Source organism: Lissotriton vulgaris, chromosome 10, assembly GCF_964263255.1.
Source record: "Lissotriton vulgaris chromosome 10, aLisVul1.2, whole genome shotgun sequence".
NCBI classification, from domain to species: Eukaryota; Metazoa; Chordata; class Amphibia; order Caudata; family Salamandridae; genus Lissotriton; species Lissotriton vulgaris.
In genome coordinates this window covers 669,130,950-669,153,140 of record NC_141698.1, presented here as the reverse complement: position 1 = coordinate 669,153,140, position 22,191 = coordinate 669,130,950, and the positions used below count along the sequence as shown (strand labels likewise).

Genomic DNA, 22,191 nt, shown 5'->3' with positions numbered 1-22,191 from the left:
CCCTTTCCACTCCCTTTCCCTCTTTATTTGTCTCTTCGGACATTGGACACAGTTCTTCCTCATCTCCCTGCTATAGCTACTTCCTCCCCTCCTTTCCTATAAATTCTCTCAACCTCGTTGTTTGTTTACTGTACCTTACTACGCTATTGTAACTGATGTAATTTGTAACGCAATGTTCCTCTGTTATAGCGTTCTGATACCTACGGGTCTAGCCAGAGCTTTATAATCCTTTTGATGTACCTTCTAATGCAACGTTTCCCTGGTTATGCGCTCAGATACCTCCGGGTCTAGATAGCGCTATATAACCTTCGCAAATCAAATAAACTAAAAACCGCTTTTTCCTGAACGAGGACACCTGAGCAACATGGCTGAGGACCGGATGGAGCTGCTTGACAGCTAATGAGGAGATTGGCCCTGGTTTCACCCTTGACCGCCACCTACCTAGCAGGACATTGGGCATTGTTCCTCCTCGTCTCCCTGCTATTACTCCTTTCTTCCCTCCCTCCTACGAATTATTGAAAATAACAGGGAAAATAACAGGGAAGAAAGCCTTCAAACGAGGAGCAATGAACTGGGACAGACGAGAAAACCATTATATAATGTGAAATAGGTGAACACAAAGCCCACTCTGAGTCAATTCAATACAATAGGTCTATTGTCAACAACAGCTAAAGCTGTGTGTTGGCATGACTCAAAAAGGAGCAGGTAAATAAGATATACTGGCATTGCTGCTTGCCTTCAGTGTATCACACCAAGCAAACTGTCTTCATTCTTTTCAATTTCTTTTACAGAGGACTGCTAAACGGATTATTTTGATTTCTAAAGAACTTTGCCTATATGGGCAGGGCTGGACTGTCCACTCTGCCACTCTGCCATTTTTCTGTAAGGCTGTAGGGTAGGGGAGCTGCTTTTGAAACTAACTGAAGCCAACCATTCCCCAAAGGCCTCATTTTAGATGTGGCTTTCTACAGTATCAAGTTGGTTTGAAAATGTTTTGCCATGGCTGAGTCCAGCCCTGTATATGGGTACCCAATAAATGAGAGAACACAATTCAAGAATATGTAACTAGCTCACAAGTAACACCACCACCGCATACAAGTTGAGTGTTTACAGCTCCGTCCGCCAGCCATGTGCATGAGAATTGACACGGAAAAGCTACTAGCCAGTTGGCCAACTAGGTACAAAAGATATTTTGAGGGGGGAGAAGTGTCCCCTTGGGTCGTACATCCTACTTTCTGAAATTATCGGACATCAAATCACCAGATATAAGTGAGACCCTTGCACATTTTCTGCTTTAAACTTGACTAGAAGATAGACTGGCCTATTCTCCTTTATACTACTCAGCATCATGCTTCCCTGTGTAATTGATGATCTCATTCACCATCATTTTATTCAAGGTGGTTGTGATAAACATTATCATGGACACACAGACTCTGTGCAAACCATCTCATCATGTCTTGCTTTCCATTTCTAATGCATGGTTAGGCAGCAAAACAGGACTAAATAGCACTTTAAAAAAACAAAATAAATTCATAGTAGTATATTGTGTATACCTTCTTCTGATGTAAGAGGGGTTAGACCATGGTTCTTTTCTTTGAATATTGTTGTGGAAATAGGTTCCATGGACAGTACAGGACACACATGATTAACTGAGGTCAACACTCCATCTGTAATAGGAATATTAAAAAAAGAAAGCTGTTTTAGTCTTTAACACCCCTCTTGGATGATCAATGATCATTTAAATGAGTGACCAAAAAATTTGCATTAGTATGATTACTGCCACTTTAAAAGATAAACGACATACTGCGAACAGATTGACAGACGAGTCCGATACAATCGAGCTGATCATTATTTTCCCAAAAGAATATACGTTATCGAAAGTACAATTTAAATAGAAATTGTCAGAGATGCTGTTCCTCATGTTACCCCTCCATCATCTCTTCAAAAGCAGAGTTTATTTCTGCTCGGCATGGGTATGTTGGAAAGTCATTAACAATATATGAAAGACAAGCAAATATAGTGTACCTTTTTATTTTGAAATTCATATACACTTACACAACCTGTACATATTCTCTCAAGGTGAATCCTTGCACATCTGAGGGGAATATTGTAATCAAAAAGACGATGTTATTTATTTTTTCTGATAACCTGCCTAGAATCCTGACAATATTGATTTTGTGAGGTTTTTAATCATTCTTTAGGTCAATCCCATGACTAAAACCAAGTTAAATTAGTACCTGATAACACATTTACTGTAAACTGTGTGTTAGTCTTAAGAAATATGGAAATGTCTGGGCTAGTAAACCTTTTTAGATGTTTTAAAGGCCACTGTGAAGAAACTAAGAGCATTTACCAAATGTTGAAAATGTGAACCCTCCCCAGCATAGGTGCTAATAATGAAATTTGAGTTCCAAGTAGTGTGAGTATTCTTACTTATTTCTGAAAACAAGAAAAATCCCTTTGAGAGTTCTTTGACTTTAGACAATGACACTACAGACAACTCAATACTTTTGTTCCTGCACCAAGATGCCACTAAATTAAACTACATGAAATATTGGTTCAGAAAGTTAGATTTTCAAGGACCATAGGTTATCTCAAGGGTAGGATGAAAATAGATAACTTAGCTTTATCAGGTAAGGTGTGGTTGCTGTCATGCTACTGCTGGAAGAGAAGGAGATGGCATAAATAAATCTCAATTTTAGGATAAGGGGCAACACAAGGAGCACCTATTTAAGGGAGCGTTGGAGATCTAATTATCTCAAGGGTAGGATGAAAATAGATAACTTAGCTTTATCAGGTAAGGTGTGGGTGCTGCCATGCTACTGGCTGGAAGAGAAGGAGGTGGCCGTGCTTAAGAAAATTCAACTAGATCCCATTTAAATTCCCTAAATGCCAGAATAATCTGAGGTATTTAATTAGTACTCTGCGATAATAAGGAAAGTTATCCAGTGCATAAAAGTGGAAAAATGTAAACGCAGGAAGAGGAGAACCTTAAGTGTCAAGCAATTCTCCAATAAGAATCTGTGGTTTGATGCTGAATGCCAGAATTGAAGTCAATTAAGAAAGTTACAACGGATCTGGCGGAAAAGGAAAGATGGTGAAATACTAGGGAAGTTATGTCAGGTTCAGCAAAAATATAAGGAAACAATGTAAGAGAAAAAAAGTCTATTCTTTAGGGAAAACTGGGATGAGATGCTGAAAGTAATCTCCTCAAAAGACATAAGAACATTTTGGAGGTTGGTACATATGGGTTTAGGAAACGTATGGTACCAGAAGAAGCATGGAGGAAATATCTGGAGGACCTATAAGGCAAGAGCTATTTTGAGCTGCGAACAGGGGAATTTGAGGTAGATAATGTGGCACTAAATAGCATAACAGTTACAATTATAAAGGGTGTAATTAAAACACTATGCCTATCAAGAGCAGCAAGAACTTATAATATATCAGCTCTAATGATAAAAATGTATGTAGATTGGTGGACGGAGATTCTAGCAATATTGTTTACACTAATAATAATGACAGAATCAGTACCAGAAAGCTGGAAGGGTGCTATTCTTAAACCTATACATAAAAAGGGACCCAATTTATATCCTGAAAATTATAGATTGATAATTCTTAGAGATGTCGGGGAGAAAGTCTTTTGTAAACTAATTTTAAAAAGATTAAAAGAGTGGACAGATAACGAAGGCCTAATACCCATGGAACAAGTTGTCTTTAAAGCCAGTCATTCTACCATAGACCATTGTCTTAGTTTAAGGGCCACTGTGAGAAAGTCAATCAGTCTGAAATTGAGTCTCTTTTGTTAGTTTGTAGACTTGCAAGCGGCCTTTGATCTGGTGAAAAACGAGATTCTTTGGGCTGAAATGGATAAGTGAGGGATTCAAAGTGGCCTGTTGAGTGTATTTAAGGAACTCCACCAGTGGAATTGGGTGCAGGTGGAATTAGATAAGTATGGAGTTTTATTGAATAAGTTTGAGATACAGAACGGTATACGGCAGGGGTGTCTGTTGGCCCAGACCCTGTTGGCATTATATTTAAGAGACCTTCCAGAAATGTTAAGGGATCCGTCTCATTCTCCTCCTATGTCGTATCTGATTTACGAGGAGATTTAGTCATTATATGACCCAAATCATACTCCAGCAGAAGCTGCATGCCGTTCAAAGGTACTGCAAGTCAAAGAAACGTGGTCAATATGGAAAAAACAAAAAAATAATATTTGGTAAGAAGAAGAAAGAGTCTAAATGGAGAGGATGTGGATAGAATTGGTGGAAACATACCGTTATTTGGGAATGCAGTTTAAAATGGAAAACGCATTGTGAGATGGTGAAAACAAATGCTATGCCTACCATTATGGGGATAACCAAATTTAGTAAGGAGTGTGCGTACTGAACCAATGGAAGACTGTAGGATGTACCATTGAGACTCTGGCAGGGCAAGGTCATAGGCCATAATTATAAGGCAATAATCTATACATATAAAGGGGGGAGGGGGAGGAAGCTGGATCATGGTTGTTAAACAGTGGATGCTGTTTGCTTTGATTTAAATTGTGTTGTTATGTTCAATGACTTTGATTTTTAAAATAAAAGTAAAAAATAAGGAGGAATAAGGTGGGCCTGATTTGACACCAATGATAACTGCTTTTAAGGATATGGTGCAGACAAAATGTCTGTACAATGCCAAAATATTCTTTCTGAGTGGGATGGATGTATTGATGGGATGGAATTGAAGGGCAGTGCTGGAAAAGGGCTCTGAATATACCAAGTTGGTAATGGTACAGGTACAAAGGTGGGAATTAGGAATAACTTCCTGGTCTTGCGTTTTGGAGTGAGCTGTCTTGAGTTTCTGGAATAAGTTGTTAGAACTGAGTAAGCTCAGGATATCCCAGTTGTGCAAAATGAGATGAGATTAAGGAGTGAGAGAAGTTGGGCTGCGAACCCAAGGAAGATTTTGTCAATATTAAAAAAAAGCTCTACTTACTGGGCTCTCTTCACTCCTAATTTTGAATAAAGAACTATGGAGCAGGATAGAAGAAATATCAAGAAGGAGTGGTCTTTAGTATATCCGTACAAGAAATCCACAGGTATCTTCTGGGATTTGTAGCAAAATAATATGGTATTTCCGTATTTATCAGCACTAAATCCTGTTATGAGGCAAGAACATTTAAGGTTCTGATTTGGGATTAGCCCTATGTATTTGAGGACTGTGACAGCAAAGAGACTGAAAATAAATGAAGGATTATGTGATTGTGAAATACAAATGAAGTGTAATAAAGAGGATTTGTTACTGGAGTGTTTGTTTTGTAGAGGTGAGTGTAGGAAATTCGTATGCACGTTTTAAGAAAATATGGAATATTGAACCATTGGGAAGTTTCCAATTTTTTTTCACATATGAAGTCTTTACATGTGACCTGTGCAATAGGTGTTTTTTTATTAGCAAGTAGGAAGAAAGACTGTAATGGAGTTATTGATAAATGTGGGTTTAGGAAACTTACTATTAGGTATAAGTGGAAACTGAGTTTTATGCAGATCTACAGCTGTACCCAAATTAATTTTGTTTGCGTTTTATAATGAATGTTATTTTACTATGGATTTGAAGTACGAACTTATAAAATGTACGCAAAATTTGTGTTGGCGATTTTAATTGTAGAGTATTTTATATGCAAAAATGAATGGACTACTGTCTAAAATAAAAGTATTTATGATGATGATGATGGTGATTCTGACAAGCCCTACTGGTTTTCATTAAAGTTAGTTGCATGATAAAACGCACACTAGGAACCATCTGATGAAATGGGAGAGTACATGAAAGTAAATATCTTAATATATTGTCTAGAGTACATGACCCGTTTTTATATGAATGTAGAAAACATCTTTGTTCAGCAAGTAAATCTGTTTAACCCAGAATAGTCATCAATTCTGTTTTTGGCTAATGGGAAGATGATTAAAGTTATTTATATTGAGTGTGCCACTACATCAGTGGTCTCAGCACACAGAAAACAATTGACCATGATTGTATTTTTATTTATGCACATTTTGTGTCGCAATTCTTTATTCATAAATTAAAAGTAAATACATGGTCTATTTACATTATTACATCTTTTGCATTTTAAAAACATGAAGGAAGAAACTAGGAAGACAAGTGTTCAACCTGGCATCTTCTGTGTGGTTTTTCTCTAACTTACTGCCTTGAACCCTTCTGTTTGATGATTTGCTTTTGCTGGTTTTAGGACTTTGAGCATTTTACCACTGCTGACCAGTGCTAAAGTGATTATGCTCTATCCTTAAAACAAGGAAGAATTGGCTTATACCCAATTGGTATATCTGATTTACTTTTAAGTCCCTAGTAAAGTGCCACTACCTATACCCAGGGCCTGAAAATTAAATGCTACTAGTGAGCCTGCAGCACTGATTGCGCCACCCGCTTGAGTAGCCCGTTAAACATGTCTCAAGTCTGCCATCACAGCCTGTATGTGCAGTTTTTAAACTGCCCTGTTGACCAGAAAAAATATTTTTTTTCTGTAAGGCCCAAACCTTCCTTTTTAGTAGCCTTTCTCTGCGTCACATGACTGGGTGTGGTTGCAGTTGCGATTTGTGTATTGCTCTTAGACAGCCACACAATAGAAAGCTTAGGTGTACCACGAAGGGCCATCACTGGCAGGATGGGAGGGTGGAGCTGGGCATTGTCCTACTTATACTTGTATAGGCATCTACAAAATTGGCAGCATACCAACTGTAGTTAGTCTGGAGCCAGGGCAGGGAAGGCAAGATGCCTGGGGACGTCAAAGGGAAACCTCTAGAAGCTTCTTCCACTTCAAAGGAAGTACCAGGTATAAATATTGGACCCTAGACACCAACCACTCAGTAAACTTCTGGACCGGTGGATACTCTGGTAGGGAAAAAGGACTGCTGAGTGCTGAAAGGAATGCCACTCTGCTGGACTGCTGCCCTGCTGTGCTGCCCTTGTGCTTGAGTGAGAAGGTCTGGACCTGCATCTGTTGAACTCAGGACCACCAGAGTGCCTCCAAGGGCTAGCTGGCTGGCCTCCTGACTTGAGCTTCATGGACAGAAGGCTCCAACAACCCCAACCACAGCGCCTGGACCCTGCCATCTGCGAGTCCTACCTTGCCAAGTGGTGGCACCCCAGTCCTGGACCACTGGAAGTGGGAATAAGGTGCTCTGCCAGCCTCTGTGGGCCGAGCGGAACCAAGGAATCTTCCCTGCTGGGCGGTGCCACCCCTAGCAGAAGCGACCTCATCGCTGCTGCCCAGATCTTTCATGCCACAAAGACCCACATTGCCTTTGAAGTCTCTTCAGAACCGCCACTGCACATTGCATCTTGGAGCAGGCCTTCGCATCCCTCGTTGACGTAGCCTCAAAGGCAGACTCCGTTTAGCAGGCTTTCAGCTCCTCGGAACAGATGCATCACCCCGACTGCATGACGCATCCTTGACGCCAGACTGAGAACTGCAATCCCTCATAGGGATCCTCCACGCCAGCGCAGGCCCTCGCATTGCAGAATCACCCAATCTCAGAGCCGACGCACTGCTTCACCTGCATGATGCATCTTTGAAGTGGACCCTCACGGTGGTTCGCAAACCAGGATTTTTGCTCAGCAGGCCTAACAGGGTCCCTGTAGCTGGCCCACGTTCCATCGCAGTTGGCCTGGGCTTGTGACCTTGTACCGGTCCAGTGCAATCTGATACCCACAGTTGGAGCGTCATGCTTTTTGAAGCTATTTTCACAAAAACCTTTAAAATTGACTATCTCTGGTTCTACTTTTGTCGTTTTGGTCTTGTTTTATTTATTAAAATTAATCTACTTTTCTAACTTGGTGTGGGATCCTTTTTGAGTGGTGTCTTCACTTTATTATTGTTTGAAGTGCTACACAAATACTTTGCGTTGCCTTCAAGTTAAACCTGATGGCTTTGTGCCAAGCACCCAGACGGTTGAGCACAGGTTATTTAGGGGTTGGCTTGTGCATTACCCTAACGAGGATTGTGGTTGCTGCTTGACCAGGGCTCACACTCCGGTAAACCAACAACCCAATTTCTCACAACAAACAAATTAGAAATCAAGCAGTCGGCCTTTAATAGAGTTTTGTGGGTTTTTTCAATAGGGTGCTAGGGAAGAGCTTCGCGTGCAGCCTGAATTGCTTTTCTTTTTACTGCAATGACGTAATTGCAGTAAAAGTTGAAGTAAAACGAGCTGATGGCCTCATTTTACTTTAACTGAATCAGTGCTCTGGGGCATATCTCAAAGCACTGATTCTCACAGGAGAGGCATTGTTGTAAAGGGGAGAATCTACCCTTTCAAAAGTTGCCTCTGCCCAGTGGATTTCTGCTTGGAGATCGCCACAGGAGGGAAATCCCCAAGCATTGATCCAAGGGTCTTGTGCTCCCACTTGTCAACTTTAATATTTCAGTCCTTGTAACTACCCCTCCCGGGAAGGCAGATGGGGCACTTACCCCCAATCTCCCCCCCCCCCCCCCCCCCCCCAGGTGGGACAAAAGCCCAACAGACACCAGGTTTTTAAAAATTGTTTAGTAATACAGGTACGGGCATCCAGAATCCGCAGGAATCCACAAAATTCCTAACACCCAGCATTGCATCACTTGTGCCAATATAAATGCTGCACCACTTGCCCAGTGAAGACGACAGGAATGGATCAAACCAAAACTCAATAGGATTCACAATTTTGTGGATTCATGAAGTTTCCATCATAGAAATGTAAGAAAAATGTGTGATATCAGGCACTGTTGGAGGTTTGCATATTATTGTGAGTATAAAAACCTTGTGGGATCCACATACAGAATACCTCCCTGCACTTCCCTATTTGTCTAGGAAAATATGCGAGGGTTTGCTAAGTTTTCTAAGGTGCTGCCTGAGTTAGGGGCTCGAAATCCACAGCTACCCCCGTTTCAAAAAATGGGTAGCATGTAAAATGTTTTCGAATGTACCAGTCTACAGATGGGGTATTTCACAACAAGAGTCCCATAATCCCAGTAGCTTTGCACATATATTAGGAAGGTTGCAATTCAAGTCCTAGCCTATTAATGAGTGGAAGCTTATTCCTGGTTTTGAGAGCTACTTATCTCTACTCCCCATGTCAATTACACATAGCTTGCATTTGATGCCCTATATTACAGCAGCAGTTAATGCTAGTGCAGGGTGTTGGGAAGGCAAGCCTCTGAGGAGTGCAGGTGAGTGTGATGCTGAGTACGCTCACGCTTTGGTGAGCGTACTCGACATCACACTAACCGGGTGGCGTTGTGTAGGAGATACTTTACATCGGAGCAAGCTCTGAGAAGATTAATTACTCGAAGGACTAGATACCAGTAAATATTTTGAATTTAGACGCCATCACACCGGAAACCCATTGTGGGTTGGCAATATCACCACAAATAAAAACAGTTCACACACAGAAAATAGCCTTTAGAAAGTCGCGGGACGACCTCCAAGTTGCGACGAAACACGTGTTGGCTATTGGGAACAATTTGTGAAGATTTGCATGTATTAAACAGAACAACAAAGAAGAAAGAAGAAAAATGTTGTGTATTATCTATGTCTGCACTTACTACATACATTACGTACTTGTGGTACTCCGACCATTGATATACGTGTGCTAAGGAGTGTTATATGTTCTTGGGGGCTGAGGCCTGTCCTGGGGAGTTTGGTGGTTCTCCTCACCTTTTAGCACTGTTAAGTAATTTGTTCATTTACCATATTGTGTGCGATTCTTCTACGTGCCACCATTATACCTAACTCAATACCATTGTCCGGGTTTATATAAAAGTAAATGTATACAATATTGTATTCGATTTTAGAGATTAGAACAAAAATTTACTAAATCAACGAGTTTCATTATATTACCAACAGCAACACTTGAAAAGTGAAAATATAACAATGTCATTATTAGATTAACATACTAACCTGTTGAAAACGTTGCAGATCTAAATACCCAATTACAGTCACCAATCATCATAGAGTGATGCATGTTAGAGTCTTCTCTGAGATCCCACACCACTACTGAGCCATCAGTTGTTCCTGCAAATACGAGTGTTGCTTTGCCAGGACTAAAACAGCAACATTTAACCTAAAATGTTTAAAAAAGAAAACTATTTAGCATCAAACTGACAAGACGCATGTGTCACTTTAGTCTCTTTTGCCTTATTTAATATGTTATGGATCTAAAAAGTTGAAAACTGTTGAGAGTACTAATCTATTCAATGAATTAGGTACGAAATACATTGTATGGTTCATTCATTACTTTTCGGAACTGCATATGCTTTGTACCTAATTTATTTGGTAAAAAGGTTCTTTAAAATACTTTGTTTTGGTGGATTGGTTTACTTTTCCAAAAGGTTTCTTAAAAGGAGAACTCTTGCATCCTCTTGGCAAATCAGGAAGTCTTTGAAATATTCCTACAGTCTACTTTCAGAAATCTCTCTGAAACAATGGTGTTTTGGTCAGTTTCATAGAGAAACTGTGCAGTAAAATACACCACTTGGCTCATTGTTTTCTTTTCTTCAGTGATAGGATAAATATTTCGTAAGCACCAGCAGGATGTTGACGTTGTCTCTTTTGCAGCAGACACTTCAAGGTAGAAATGTATACCCTTCATGTCTTGGGGCCTAATTTTTAGCATTATCTTCTATGGCACTTGTAATAAGGCAGACAGAATATCTATTACTTTTTTGATGCATTAACCAGACCACCAGACACTAAATCAAGCCTTCTAAAAATATTTTTATTAGATTTTACATGTGACATGTACGTTTCCAGTATCACAAGGATGATCTATACAACCACTGAGGCAGAGTTAATAAAATCTTTTCCAACATTACAGGTGCAGAAATGACCGTAACTATATTATGTGCTATGAACTGATCCTGCCTAAACCCGAATTTTCACATATTCTCCAGAAATATATTAAGCTTGCCCTAGTCATATTTATTCCCAGGGTGCGCACTCCCGCCCCATTCCATGATCCACTGTTGTGTGTCACAGCAATACCTTCAGGTCTGGCAATATCAAATGCGGCAGATGTGAGGAAGGAGGGCAGTGGCTCCCCTTTCAGTTGCACATACCTATGCCAGCAAAACTTCACTACTTTAGCCACTCTATTAAGCTTGGACAGTGCTCGAAAAAAAGGAAGCAACCACTCAAGGATTGATGCATAGCCCAAACGTTTCTCAAGCTCCAACTTTCCAAGGCTATCCTCTCCACCCAACCACCCCATCGGCCAATAAAGCTGTGCCGCCGCATAATACCACTCATGATTAGGAGCAGTCAGACAAACGTCCAACAACGGCATCTGCCTCTTATACAAAGTTACTCTCTTCCTACTCCGTCCCCAAATAAGATCTGAAAGCAAGGCATACAGTTCACTAAATAATGACTTCTTGAGTATCACCAGCAGTGCTGAAAATAAGTACAGAACCGAGCCAGCATCTTAGCTATCGCCACTCAGCCCATTGGGGACAGGGGAGAGTACACCGGAAAGATAAAGACTGACGCAGCGCCATGAGCACTCAACCCAAGTTGCCAGTTAATAAATACTCTTCTGTAAGATAGAAATTTAACTACAGAATTTGAAAAGTGCCATCTCTTCATTCACACTTGGAGGGAGGCAACCACAACTGCAGACAGGTTGTGCCCTATTTGCGCGGGATGAGTTTGCCAAATTTATACTAAGACCAAATTCATCTGATTTGTGCATAAGCACCAGTAGGGATTCCAGGGGTCTACAGAGATACAAAAGGGCATCATCTGTATACACCAATAGTATGTGCAAATTACCTTTTCCTCTAAAACCCTATTCTGGATCCCTCTGACACAACCTACATGGCAGAGACTCCATTGACAGAGTGAAAATAATGGGGTAGGAGGATACCCTTTCTAGTGCCTCTTTGATACTGAAGCACTCGGAAATAGTCTGTCCAATCCCCCCGTTTGCAGGAGGTCAATATACAGTAATTGTATCAAGCCCAGATACTCCGGTTTTAGCCCTATCTTGCCCAGCACCAACTCTAAATCAGGCCATTAACCTTTACCAGCCCCATCCTCCTTTCATCTCAAGCCTTATATGTGGATGTAGCAGAACTTGCTAAAACCGAAAATAGACAGAACGGGGAATATGATTGTTGGATCTGGGACTTGGGGCCTAATTACGCTCTTGGCCGACAGGGTTACTCTATCGCAAACGTGATGGCTATCCCATCTGCCAAGTTAAAATTCCAAAATATTCTATGGAATTTGTAACACAGCGGATGGGATATCCATCACGTTTGTGACGGAGTATCCCAATTGCCAAGATCACAATCAGGAATACTCAAGAGCTATCACTAAAAGGGAGCTTTCTATTAAGTTTTAGCGATACAGAAATGAGTAACAAGATTTAGATGCAGTCTAAACATGAGAATTAGTTTAAAAAAAAATATTTTGCCTATCAAAAAAACAGTTAGCTTCTTCAAAATGTTTTGTACAAAGCCTGAAAAACAAACCTCCCTAATGAACCATCCTCCTCCGAAACAGAAAGAGAAAGGTAGGATTGCCGTACATTCATGTCAACCTTCAAGTATAAGAAGAAGAAGCAGAATACCAACATCATAATCAGAAATACTCATATAATGTCTGTTGGTAAAGAAATTCATGTTACATCAGTTATAGACCAATTTACCATCTTACATTAAGATAGGATTGCTCTTAGAAAGCACTTGAATATTTTAGCAAATAAGTTTCTGATTTTCAAGAAAAATAGATAACTGTTTTTTGTTATATTTGTTCCTATCCTTGTGCTCCTGGGCATCTAAATAGACTATTCACACTATCTGTGCTAAAAGAACATTTGGAAATTTAGTACAACAGAATGTCCCCTGCATGGTACACGTGTATGTCCCCCTGGCCTGAAGGCCCGACTGCGTATGCATCTGGTATCCTGGGTTTTATTTTGACCATAGCGTCACTTTAATTATTATTTTTTTTAAATATGTTTATTGATTATCATCAAATATAAATCAAAAGCAATTCAAACATGAGCTTCCGCTTGCATATACCTTCCCTAATACACATGTCTCCCTATATGGTCTCTCCGTTAATCCACGGATACAATTGGGAGTGCTCAATACCATACTGAAGAACAGTTTGGTGGCCACTAACAAAGCCCACCATCACATTTCTAAAGCAAGGCACAACGTGATAAAGGGCAGTAACAGGTATTACATTTGTAAGGTCTGGAGTATAGAAAAGAAAATGAGCATGAAATCATGAACCCTTTAACACTCAAAAATCCCTCCTCCCTCCCCCTAGCGTCACTCTAATATAAGTGAGTGTGCAGAGGACTAGTCCTGTCCCAAACAATACAACGTCCAGGACCTGGCCTGTGACTTGGAGGGATGCACAAAGCATATCCTCATAATGTACACAGGAATTCAGTACTACAGTACTTGTCCTAGATGTAGCACATAAAAGGGAAGCGCCACCAAACCATGCTTTTAGACTGATGGTGTGACCAGACGTTTTTATCCGTATTACAGAGAGAGTGACCAACAGGCCCCTCTTATGTAAAGTTCTGCTGCTATGTGAATGCACAGAACCTTGTGTGGACATCCTATGAGTATGTAGAGTGTGTGTACATGTGCACTGTGCATAAAGCACATCTGTAGTAGTTTGACGCTGTGTGAATAAGTCTGAGTGCTAAAGCCAGTGGATTACATTTTGGATGCCCCTGGTTTGACATGGTGCAGGATGGAGTATGAAGACAGCTTGCCTGTGCAGTGGAATTGTATTTGAGAATGTGGAGATTCAGATACTGAAGTGAGGAGGAGGAGAAGAGAGAGTTATATACAGAAATGTCATGATGACTTTGTTACCAAGGAGCTGCTGATTAGTTCTTCAAGAGTCCTGCCACTTGGTTGAGGTTAGCGGGTAGGCATAGGACTGCAGTTTCTGTTGTGCCAGGTGAGGAAAGTTCTAAGTCAGATCTGTCCTTTTATCTATCCTGATTACTTCTTCAGAGAGGCTGAGGACAGCCTGGTGCAGAAACCTCACACTTAATTGTGCATTTGTAGTTGGTGCTGCAGTTCGTAGACAGCCCCAGAGCTAACTGCTGTGAGAAGCATCATTTCACACAAAGTCATTGTCTGCAGAGCGGCCAGAGAAAAGCACTCAAAATACAATAATCCAAACCAGTTTTGAAGTTTGAGACAGTGAATCCACATCCTCTGTCAGCAAAATCTGCATACGAGTCAGACCCAACCCACCCCACTTTGGTCCAGTTCAAAGTCGTTCACACCAAAAGAAGGGGTGCTCTGCAGAATATTCAAAAGACTACTATGTGGTCAGGGATAGTGTCTGCCTGAAGGCCAGTTTTCCCAGGGATGAGGGGACATCACCTGAAGACTGCACTCTCTGCTAGAGGAGCTAAGGACCTTCCTGTCTGCTGAGAGTGAGAAGCCTGCCTGGCCCTGCAGGAATAATCAAATGTCCCGGAGAAGTACAGCTTGTTCCTAGCCAAATGCACAGCAAGAGAAAGATGTCTGCCTGAGAGCAAAGCCAGGACTGACACATGCTGAAAGAGTTGCCTAGCCTCTCAGTAGTTCTTGGAAGGAAACTCGAAAAGTGTACAGTCAGTTCTGAAACTGCTCTGGTGATCAGGTCAGGCTTGTCAGGGCACAAACTGTCCTGGAGATCGCATTGGCCCCATCGTAGATGGGCTTTGGCACCAGCTCTCACCCAAATGAGGATATGTCTGCCTCACCGGCCAGACAGTATCTCAAGGAGCCAAGCCCACACCTCCACAATATACCCAGTGATCAACACTAGACTTGTTGAGGTGGCTGCATGTGAAGAAGAGCTCAGCCTCTTTGGTGGTTTAAAAGGAACTGCCTTCGATTACCACAAGCCTCCGTCTCTGGTGGAAACCAAGCTGCTTAGTCTGCGCTAGTCGACTGCATTGGACTCAGAGACTAACACCCTACCAACTACACTCATAGGAGTAAGAATTCATACATTATGTGAACTGATTGTGCATATGAAATGTGGGACACCAGAATCTGCACCAAAGCCATACTCATTGTTGTACCATAATTTATTTTGGGGGTTGGGGCGGGGGGACTTAACAACGGTCACCTCGGAGGAAGATAGCAAATAGGGAAATCAGCGGTGTAGCACCTCCAGTGAAAACTGACTCTAGTATCACTTGACATATGTAGTATTTCATACTGCTGTGAGACTAAAAGGTACTTTCTTTTCTAAACAGACAAGCACTGGGCTGGACATTTAAGTTATTGTGTCAGTTGGTTCATAGTTGAGTTATAAGTTTGTGTCTCACTTTGCCTCCCTGAGAAACCTATGACTGCTTGCCCTCACTAACCTGATAGTCAAGTGCAGAAACAGTTGTGCTTAGCTCAGTTGACAGATTCAAAAAAGGGGGTGGTGATGAACAGAGTGTCTGAATAAAGCAGACCACTCTTACCCAGTCCAAAGATCAGGGCTTGATCCATCACCGTTTTTTAGCTCACTGCACCATCCCAGCTCAGAACCTGGCTACATGCAAATTAGTCTGTTCCTGTCCCAGTGCATGATGGGAACAGGGCAAACCAAACTACCAAGCCAATTCTTATACTGGGAAGGAAACAAGCTTCCGGGGACCGGTTTCTGGCATTTCAGCCGTCGTCGGCCCGGCTTGCTTGAATCCTGATGGTGCAATGAGCAAGGGACTCACATCTGAGTATACCCTTCCACGCTTATGGTGGACAAAATGATTCAGAAAAGGGGGTGGTGATGAACAGAGTGTCTGAATAAAGCAGACCACTCTTACCCAGTCCAAAGATCAGGGCGTGATCCATCACCGTTTTTTAGCTCACTGCACCATCCCAGCTCAGAACCTGGCTACATGCAAATTAGTCTGTTCCTGTCCCAGTGCATGATGGGAACAGGGCAACCCAAACTACCAAGCCAATTCTTATACTGGGAAGGAAACAAGCTTCCGGGGACCGGTTTCTGGCATTTCAGCCGTCGTCGGCCCGGCTTGCTTGAATCCTGATGGTGCAATGAGCAAGGGACTCACATCTGAGTATACCCTTCCATGCTTATGGTGGACAAAATGATTCAGAAAAGGGGGTGGTGATGAACAGTGTCTGAATAAAGCAGACCACTCTTACCCAGTCCAAAGATCAGGGCTTGATCCATCACCGTTTTTTAGCTCACTGCACCATCCCAGCTCAGAACCTGGCTACATGCAAATTAGTCTGTTCCTGTCCCAGTGCATGATGGGAACAGGGCAAACCAAACTACCAAGCCAATTCTTATACTGGGAAGGAAACAAGCTTCCGGGGACCGGTTTCTGGCATTTCAGCCGTCGTCGGCCCGGCTTGCTTGAATCCTGATGGTGCAATGAGCAAGGGACTCACATCTGAGTATACCCTTCCACGCTTATGGTGGACAAAATGATTCAGAAAAGGGGGTGGTGATGAACAGAGTGTCTGAATAAAGCAGACCACTCTTACCCAGTCCAAAGATCAGGGCTTGATCCATCACCGTTTTTTAGCTCACTGCACCATCCCAGCTCAGAACCTGGCTACATGCAAATTAGACTGTTCCTGTCCCAGTGCATGATGGGAACAGGGCAAACCAAACTACCAAGCCAATTCTTATACTAGGAAGGAAACAAGCTTCCGGGGACCGGTTTCTGGCATTTCAGCCGTCTTCGGCCCGGCTTGCTTGAATCCTGATGGTGCAATGAGCAAGGGACTCACATCTGAGTATACCCTTCCACGCTTATGGTGGACAAAATGATTCAGAAAAGGGGGTGGTGATGAACAGAGTGTCTGAATAAAGCAGACCACTCTTACCCAGTCCAAAGATCAGGGCTTGATCCATCACCGTTTTTTAGCTCCCTGCACCATCCCAGCTCAGAACCTGGCTACATGCAAATTAGTCTGTTCCTGTCCCAGTGCATGATGGGAACAGGGCAAACCAAACTACCAAGCCAATTCTCATACTGAGAAGGAAACAAGCTTCCGGGGACCAGTTTCTGGCATTTCAGCCGTCGTCGGCCCGGCCTGCTTGAATCCTGATGGTGCAATGAGCAAGGGACTCACATCTGAGTATACCCTTCCCCGCTTATGGTGGACAAAATGATTCAGAAAAGGGGGTGGTGATGAACAGAGTGTCTGAATAAAGCAGACCACTCTTACCCAGTCCAAAGATCAGGGCTTGATCCATCACCGTTTTTTAGCTCACTGCACCATCCCAGCTCAGAACCTGGCTACATGCAAATTAGTCTGTTCCTGTCCCAGTGCATGATGGGAACAGGGCAAACCAAACTACCAAGCCAATTCTTATACTGGGAAGGAAACAAGCTTCCGGGGACCGGTTTCTGGCATTTCAGCCGTCGTCGGCCCGGCTTGCTTGAATCCTGATGGTGCAATGAGCAAGGGACTCACATCTGAGTATACCCTTCCACGCTTATGGTGGACAAAATGATTCAGAAAAGGGGGTGGTGATGAACAGAGTGTCTGAATAAAGCAGACCACTCTTACCCAGTCCAAAGATCAGGGCTTGATCCATCACCGTTTTTTAGCTCACTGCACCATCCCAGCTCAGAACCTGGCTACATGCAAATTAGTCTGTTCCTATCCCAGTGCATGATGGGAACAGGGCAAACCAAACTACCAAGCCAATTCTTATACTGGGAAGGAAACAAGCTTCCGGGGACCGGTTTCTGGCATTTCAGCCGTCGTCGGCCCGGCTTGCTTGAATCCTGATGGTGCAATGAGCAAGGGACTCACATCTCAGTATACCCTTCCACGCTTATGGTGGAAAAAATGATTCAGAAAAGGGGGTGGTGATGAACAGAGTGTCTGAATAAAGCAGACCACTCTTACCCAGTCCAAAGATCAGGGCTTGATCCATCACAGTTTTTTAGCTCACTGCACCATCCCAGCTCAGAACCTGGCTACATGCACATTAGCCTGTTCCTGTCCCAGTGCATGATGGGAACAGGGCAAACCAAACTACCGAGCCAATTCTTATACTGGGAAGGAAACAAGCTTCCGGGGACCGGTTTCTGGCATTTCAGCCGTCGTCGGCCCGGCTTGCTTGAATCCTGATGGTGCAATGAGCAAGGGACTCACATCTGAGTATACCCTTCCACGCTTATGGTGGACAAAATTATTCAGAAAAGGGGGTGGTGATGAACAGAGTGTCTGAATAAAGCAGACCACTCTTACTCAGTCCAAAGATCAGGGCTTGATCCATCACCGTTTTTTAGCTCACTGCACCATCCCAGCTCAGAACCTGGCTACATGCAAATTAGTCTGTTCCTGTCCCAGTGCATGATGGGAACAGGGCAAACCAAACTACCAAGCCAATTCTTATACTGGGAAGGAAACAAGTTTCCGGGGACCGGTTTCTGGCATTTCAGCCGTCGTCGGCCCGGCTTGCTTGAATCCTGATGGTGCAATGAGCAAGGGACTCACATCGGAGTATACCCTTCCACGCTTATGGTGGACAAAATGATTCAGAAAAGGGGGTGGTGATGAACAGAGTGTCTGAATAAAGCAGACCACTCTTACCCAGTCCAAAGATCAGGGCTTGATCCATCACTGTTTTTTAGCTCACTGCACCATCCCAGCTCAGAACCTGGCTACATGCAAATTAGTCTGTTCCTGTCCCAGTGCATGATGGGAACAGGGCAAACCAAACTACCAAGCCAATTCTTATACTGGGAAGGAAACAAGCTTCCGGGGACCGGTTTCTGGCATTTCAGCCGTCGTCGGCCCGGCTTGCTTGAATTCTGATGGTGCAATGAGCAAGGGACTCACATCTGAGTATACCCTTCCACGCTTATGGTGGACAAAATGATTCAGAAAAGGGGGTGGTGATGAACAGAGTGTCTGAATAAAGCAGACCACTCTTACCCAGTCCAAAGATCAGGGCTTGATCCATCACCGTTTTTTAGCTCACTGCACCATCCCAGCTCAGAACCTGGCTACATGCACATTAGTCTGTTCCTGTCCCAGTGCATGATGGGAACAGGGCAAACCAAACTACCAAGCCAATTCTTATACTGGGAAGGAAACAAGCTTCCGGGGACCGGTTTCTGGCATTTCAGCCGTCGTCGGCCCGGCTTGCTTGAATCCTGATGGTGCAATGAGCAATGGTGCAGTTGACAGAGCCATACTATGATAGACCACAGGATACTACTGGCCTAAATCATCAGTTGGGACTAAGTAGCCCTTATCTGCAAGAAAGCCCCGCAAATGGGGTCTGACACTTTCACAGTACTTGAAGGACCTTTATTCATACTTGTACTTAATTTACAGTTAACGGAGATCTCCATTTTTTAAAATACTAATATATTTTAAAAAATCTACAGTCACCAAAAGCACAAATTTGAAACACAATACCTCTGATTCGCAAACTAAAAGCTTGAGTGGTGTTGATGGCTCCCAGATATTCCATACACAGATGATGTATTTGTAATCCAGTCTAACAGCACCAGGATTTGCAGGCAACCCATGAACTGATATCAATACATGCCTTTGAACTTGAGAAAAGTGTAAGCAACATACTTTTCGATCTAATAGGAAACAAAAATACAATTATTATTTATGAATTGTTATCCTCAAAAAAAGAAACACAATTTCAAACCATTTTGATAACAGATGCTATTTATCCAGAAGAGATTCAAACTAGAAATACAATACCCTTCGTTAATAAACATACTGAAATCTAAGAGCCTAATTAGGAGTGTGACGATCCAAGGACCACCAAACTAGTGGGGGCGCGGCGGTGACGGTCTTCTAACTGCCCTATTACAATTAGGGCGGTCGGACTGCCATTGACCCGCCGCAGTCGCCAAGTAACCGCCGTTCCCTCTGCGGTGTTGCAGAAGTCTGGAGGCCGCAATATGCTTGGCAGGACCACTGCAGTCCCGCCAAACATATTACAAGATTCCTCTCCGCCACAGTTTTCATGGTGGGTTCTCCTCCATGAAAACCGGGTGGAGAGGAAAGAAAGGGGGTTCTGCAGGGCCCCTGTGTGCTTCTGCCCCATAAGGTGCATGCAGGGGGCCACAACATGTGCCCCCCTGGGTGCATGCATGCGCCCTAGTTCCAGGTGCAGGAACTGTTTTTGGCGTTCCCAATGTGGTGCCCATTTTTACGGCGAAAGGACGGGCCACCAAACTCGTAATCAGGCCCTAAGTGTTTTGACAAAAAGCAGAAGGTAAAACCAATGCATTTTTACGAGACAAAATACTTAATAAGTGTTTGCCGTATGAGAGACATCTTCCATAAGAGGTGAATGCCCTTGTACTCCCAATTTAGTGTCTTAAGAAACACTATGCACTCTATATATGGCAGACTTGATATCTGCTGCTTTCTGGCAAATGTCTCACATCCTTTAAATTCTATATAAGACCATAAATAATGTTTTTAATAATTATTACTTAAACCCCCTAAAACAAATGTCAGAACACAATCACAGTATTTGACCTACCATGTCATCAGGAATTTATCTTTCAATAATTGCTAACATTTAAACATTATATATATTTTTCCCCAAAAATACTATCATTTGACCAATAATTTATCTTTCAGTAAACGTTAACATTTAAACATTATGGCCCTGATTACGATGTTAATCGGAGTTCCTCAGATCGACATTAGTGCGGATGGGGAACCGACAGCCCTCGGGTCAGTGGTTCCGACACCGCAATTCGAACGCGAACGCACATGGTGCGGTCCCAAACTTCCAATTTTCAATGGGAGCTTGTGCATCTGCCCAAAACTGCCTGCAGCACAAGCTCCCATTGAAAATTTTACGTTTTTACACATCCCTGCACATTGTGTCAGGCACTTCCCAGTGCCTGCCACATGGTGCAGGGAGGTGAAGGGGAGCACCACAGGTGCCCCCTAGGGCCTCATGTGGAGGGCCAGTGGGGAAGGGGGCCCTGGTAGGACCCCCAAAGACACTTTATGACAATAGTTCCATGTCGGAAAGGCCAACATGGAACTGCTGTTAGAAAGTGCTATCATCATCCCAATGGAGGAAACGCCATCCTTAAGGGATTATGAGGCCTTTCTGAACTGGCCGACGGGCTCCTTGCACTTGTCGGAACTGAGTCGGATTTCCCAGCCGGCTTAAAAACTGACCACTATCATTGGAATAAGTCGGTCGGAATTTAAACCTACAATGACGTCGGAGGCTTTCCGACCGACATTGTAATTAGGCCCCATTTTCCCCAAAAGGAATACTATAATTTAGGAAAATTACTTATTTTGGGGTCACAGCCATTAAGACCATTCACAAAAAGAATAACATGGCCAGTAAACAAAATATGCAATTTTGATCAAACCTGATCTTAAAATCCATGTGTTCTTAAATTGTTAATCACAACAAAAGGGGGGTGGTTCCTTTCTGTGGTTCCTAGATTGAAGCTTCAATCTAGGAACCACAGAAAGGAACCACCCCCCTTTTGTTGTGATATTTCCCAGTCCTTTCTGGGTTTGTTTGGGAAAACTCTCTCCTTTTTTCAACTTAAATTGTTAATTATTAAAGGCAGGACGAAAAGTCAGTTTACCACGCAAGAATGGTAGGTTTGTGTTTAACTGAAAGCAACCATCGCTAATAGAAAGACTAGCTTCTTGAGATCGAAGTTTCCAACTTGATTGTTTCTCAGCTTGATTTTCTTCCAGCAACACAGCAACCACCTTTAAAAACAGGATTACAACTTTTGTGAAAAAATATATAATGCGTATACGCTCAAGCACTAAAGTAAACATACACCATTTTATATCATATGTGTTTTAGAATTGTTTAAGGGAAATTATGAATATCCAAATAACATTAATAATAAAACATAACATAAATTAAACAAAAAAATGAACATGTAGAGTTTTAGATTCATAAGTAACGCTGACGTTTTAAAGGGGCAAAAGGTTTGAGCAGTTATCAAGTTTGATGTCTAAGAGCTTAAGCTGCTCCGTGGGATTTCTAAATAGTCAATCATTCCTGCATTAAAAGGATTAAAGGAGGCTTCTATTTTTCCTGATTTGGCTCTGCAGAGGTGTTTACCTAAACTACCCACGTCAAAGCTATATTCCACATTTTATGATGAGTTTTTGCATTTTATGAACTCTCTGGTGTCTTCTAGAATTACTAGCTCTATTCATCACTACCAATT

The 22,191-nt window shown here is 42.5% G+C and overlaps 1 protein-coding gene across 1 annotated transcript in view; it reads right to left on the bottom strand.

Moving 5' to 3' along the window:
* The window catches only part of DYNC2I1 (dynein 2 intermediate chain 1), a 476,503-nt gene that overhangs the window by 102,177 nt on the left and 352,135 nt on the right, over window positions 1-22,191 (bottom strand). The window contains exons 15-18 of the mRNA XM_086941505.1: window positions 21,589-21,718; window positions 19,412-19,584; window positions 9,930-10,092; window positions 1,554-1,667 (exon numbers count right to left, since the gene is read on the bottom strand). Coding sequence (XP_086797631.1) covers window positions 1,554-1,667; window positions 9,930-10,092; window positions 19,412-19,584; window positions 21,589-21,718 — 580 coding nt within the window. The remainder of the gene's footprint in view (window positions 1-1,553; window positions 1,668-9,929; window positions 10,093-19,411; window positions 19,585-21,588; window positions 21,719-22,191) is intronic.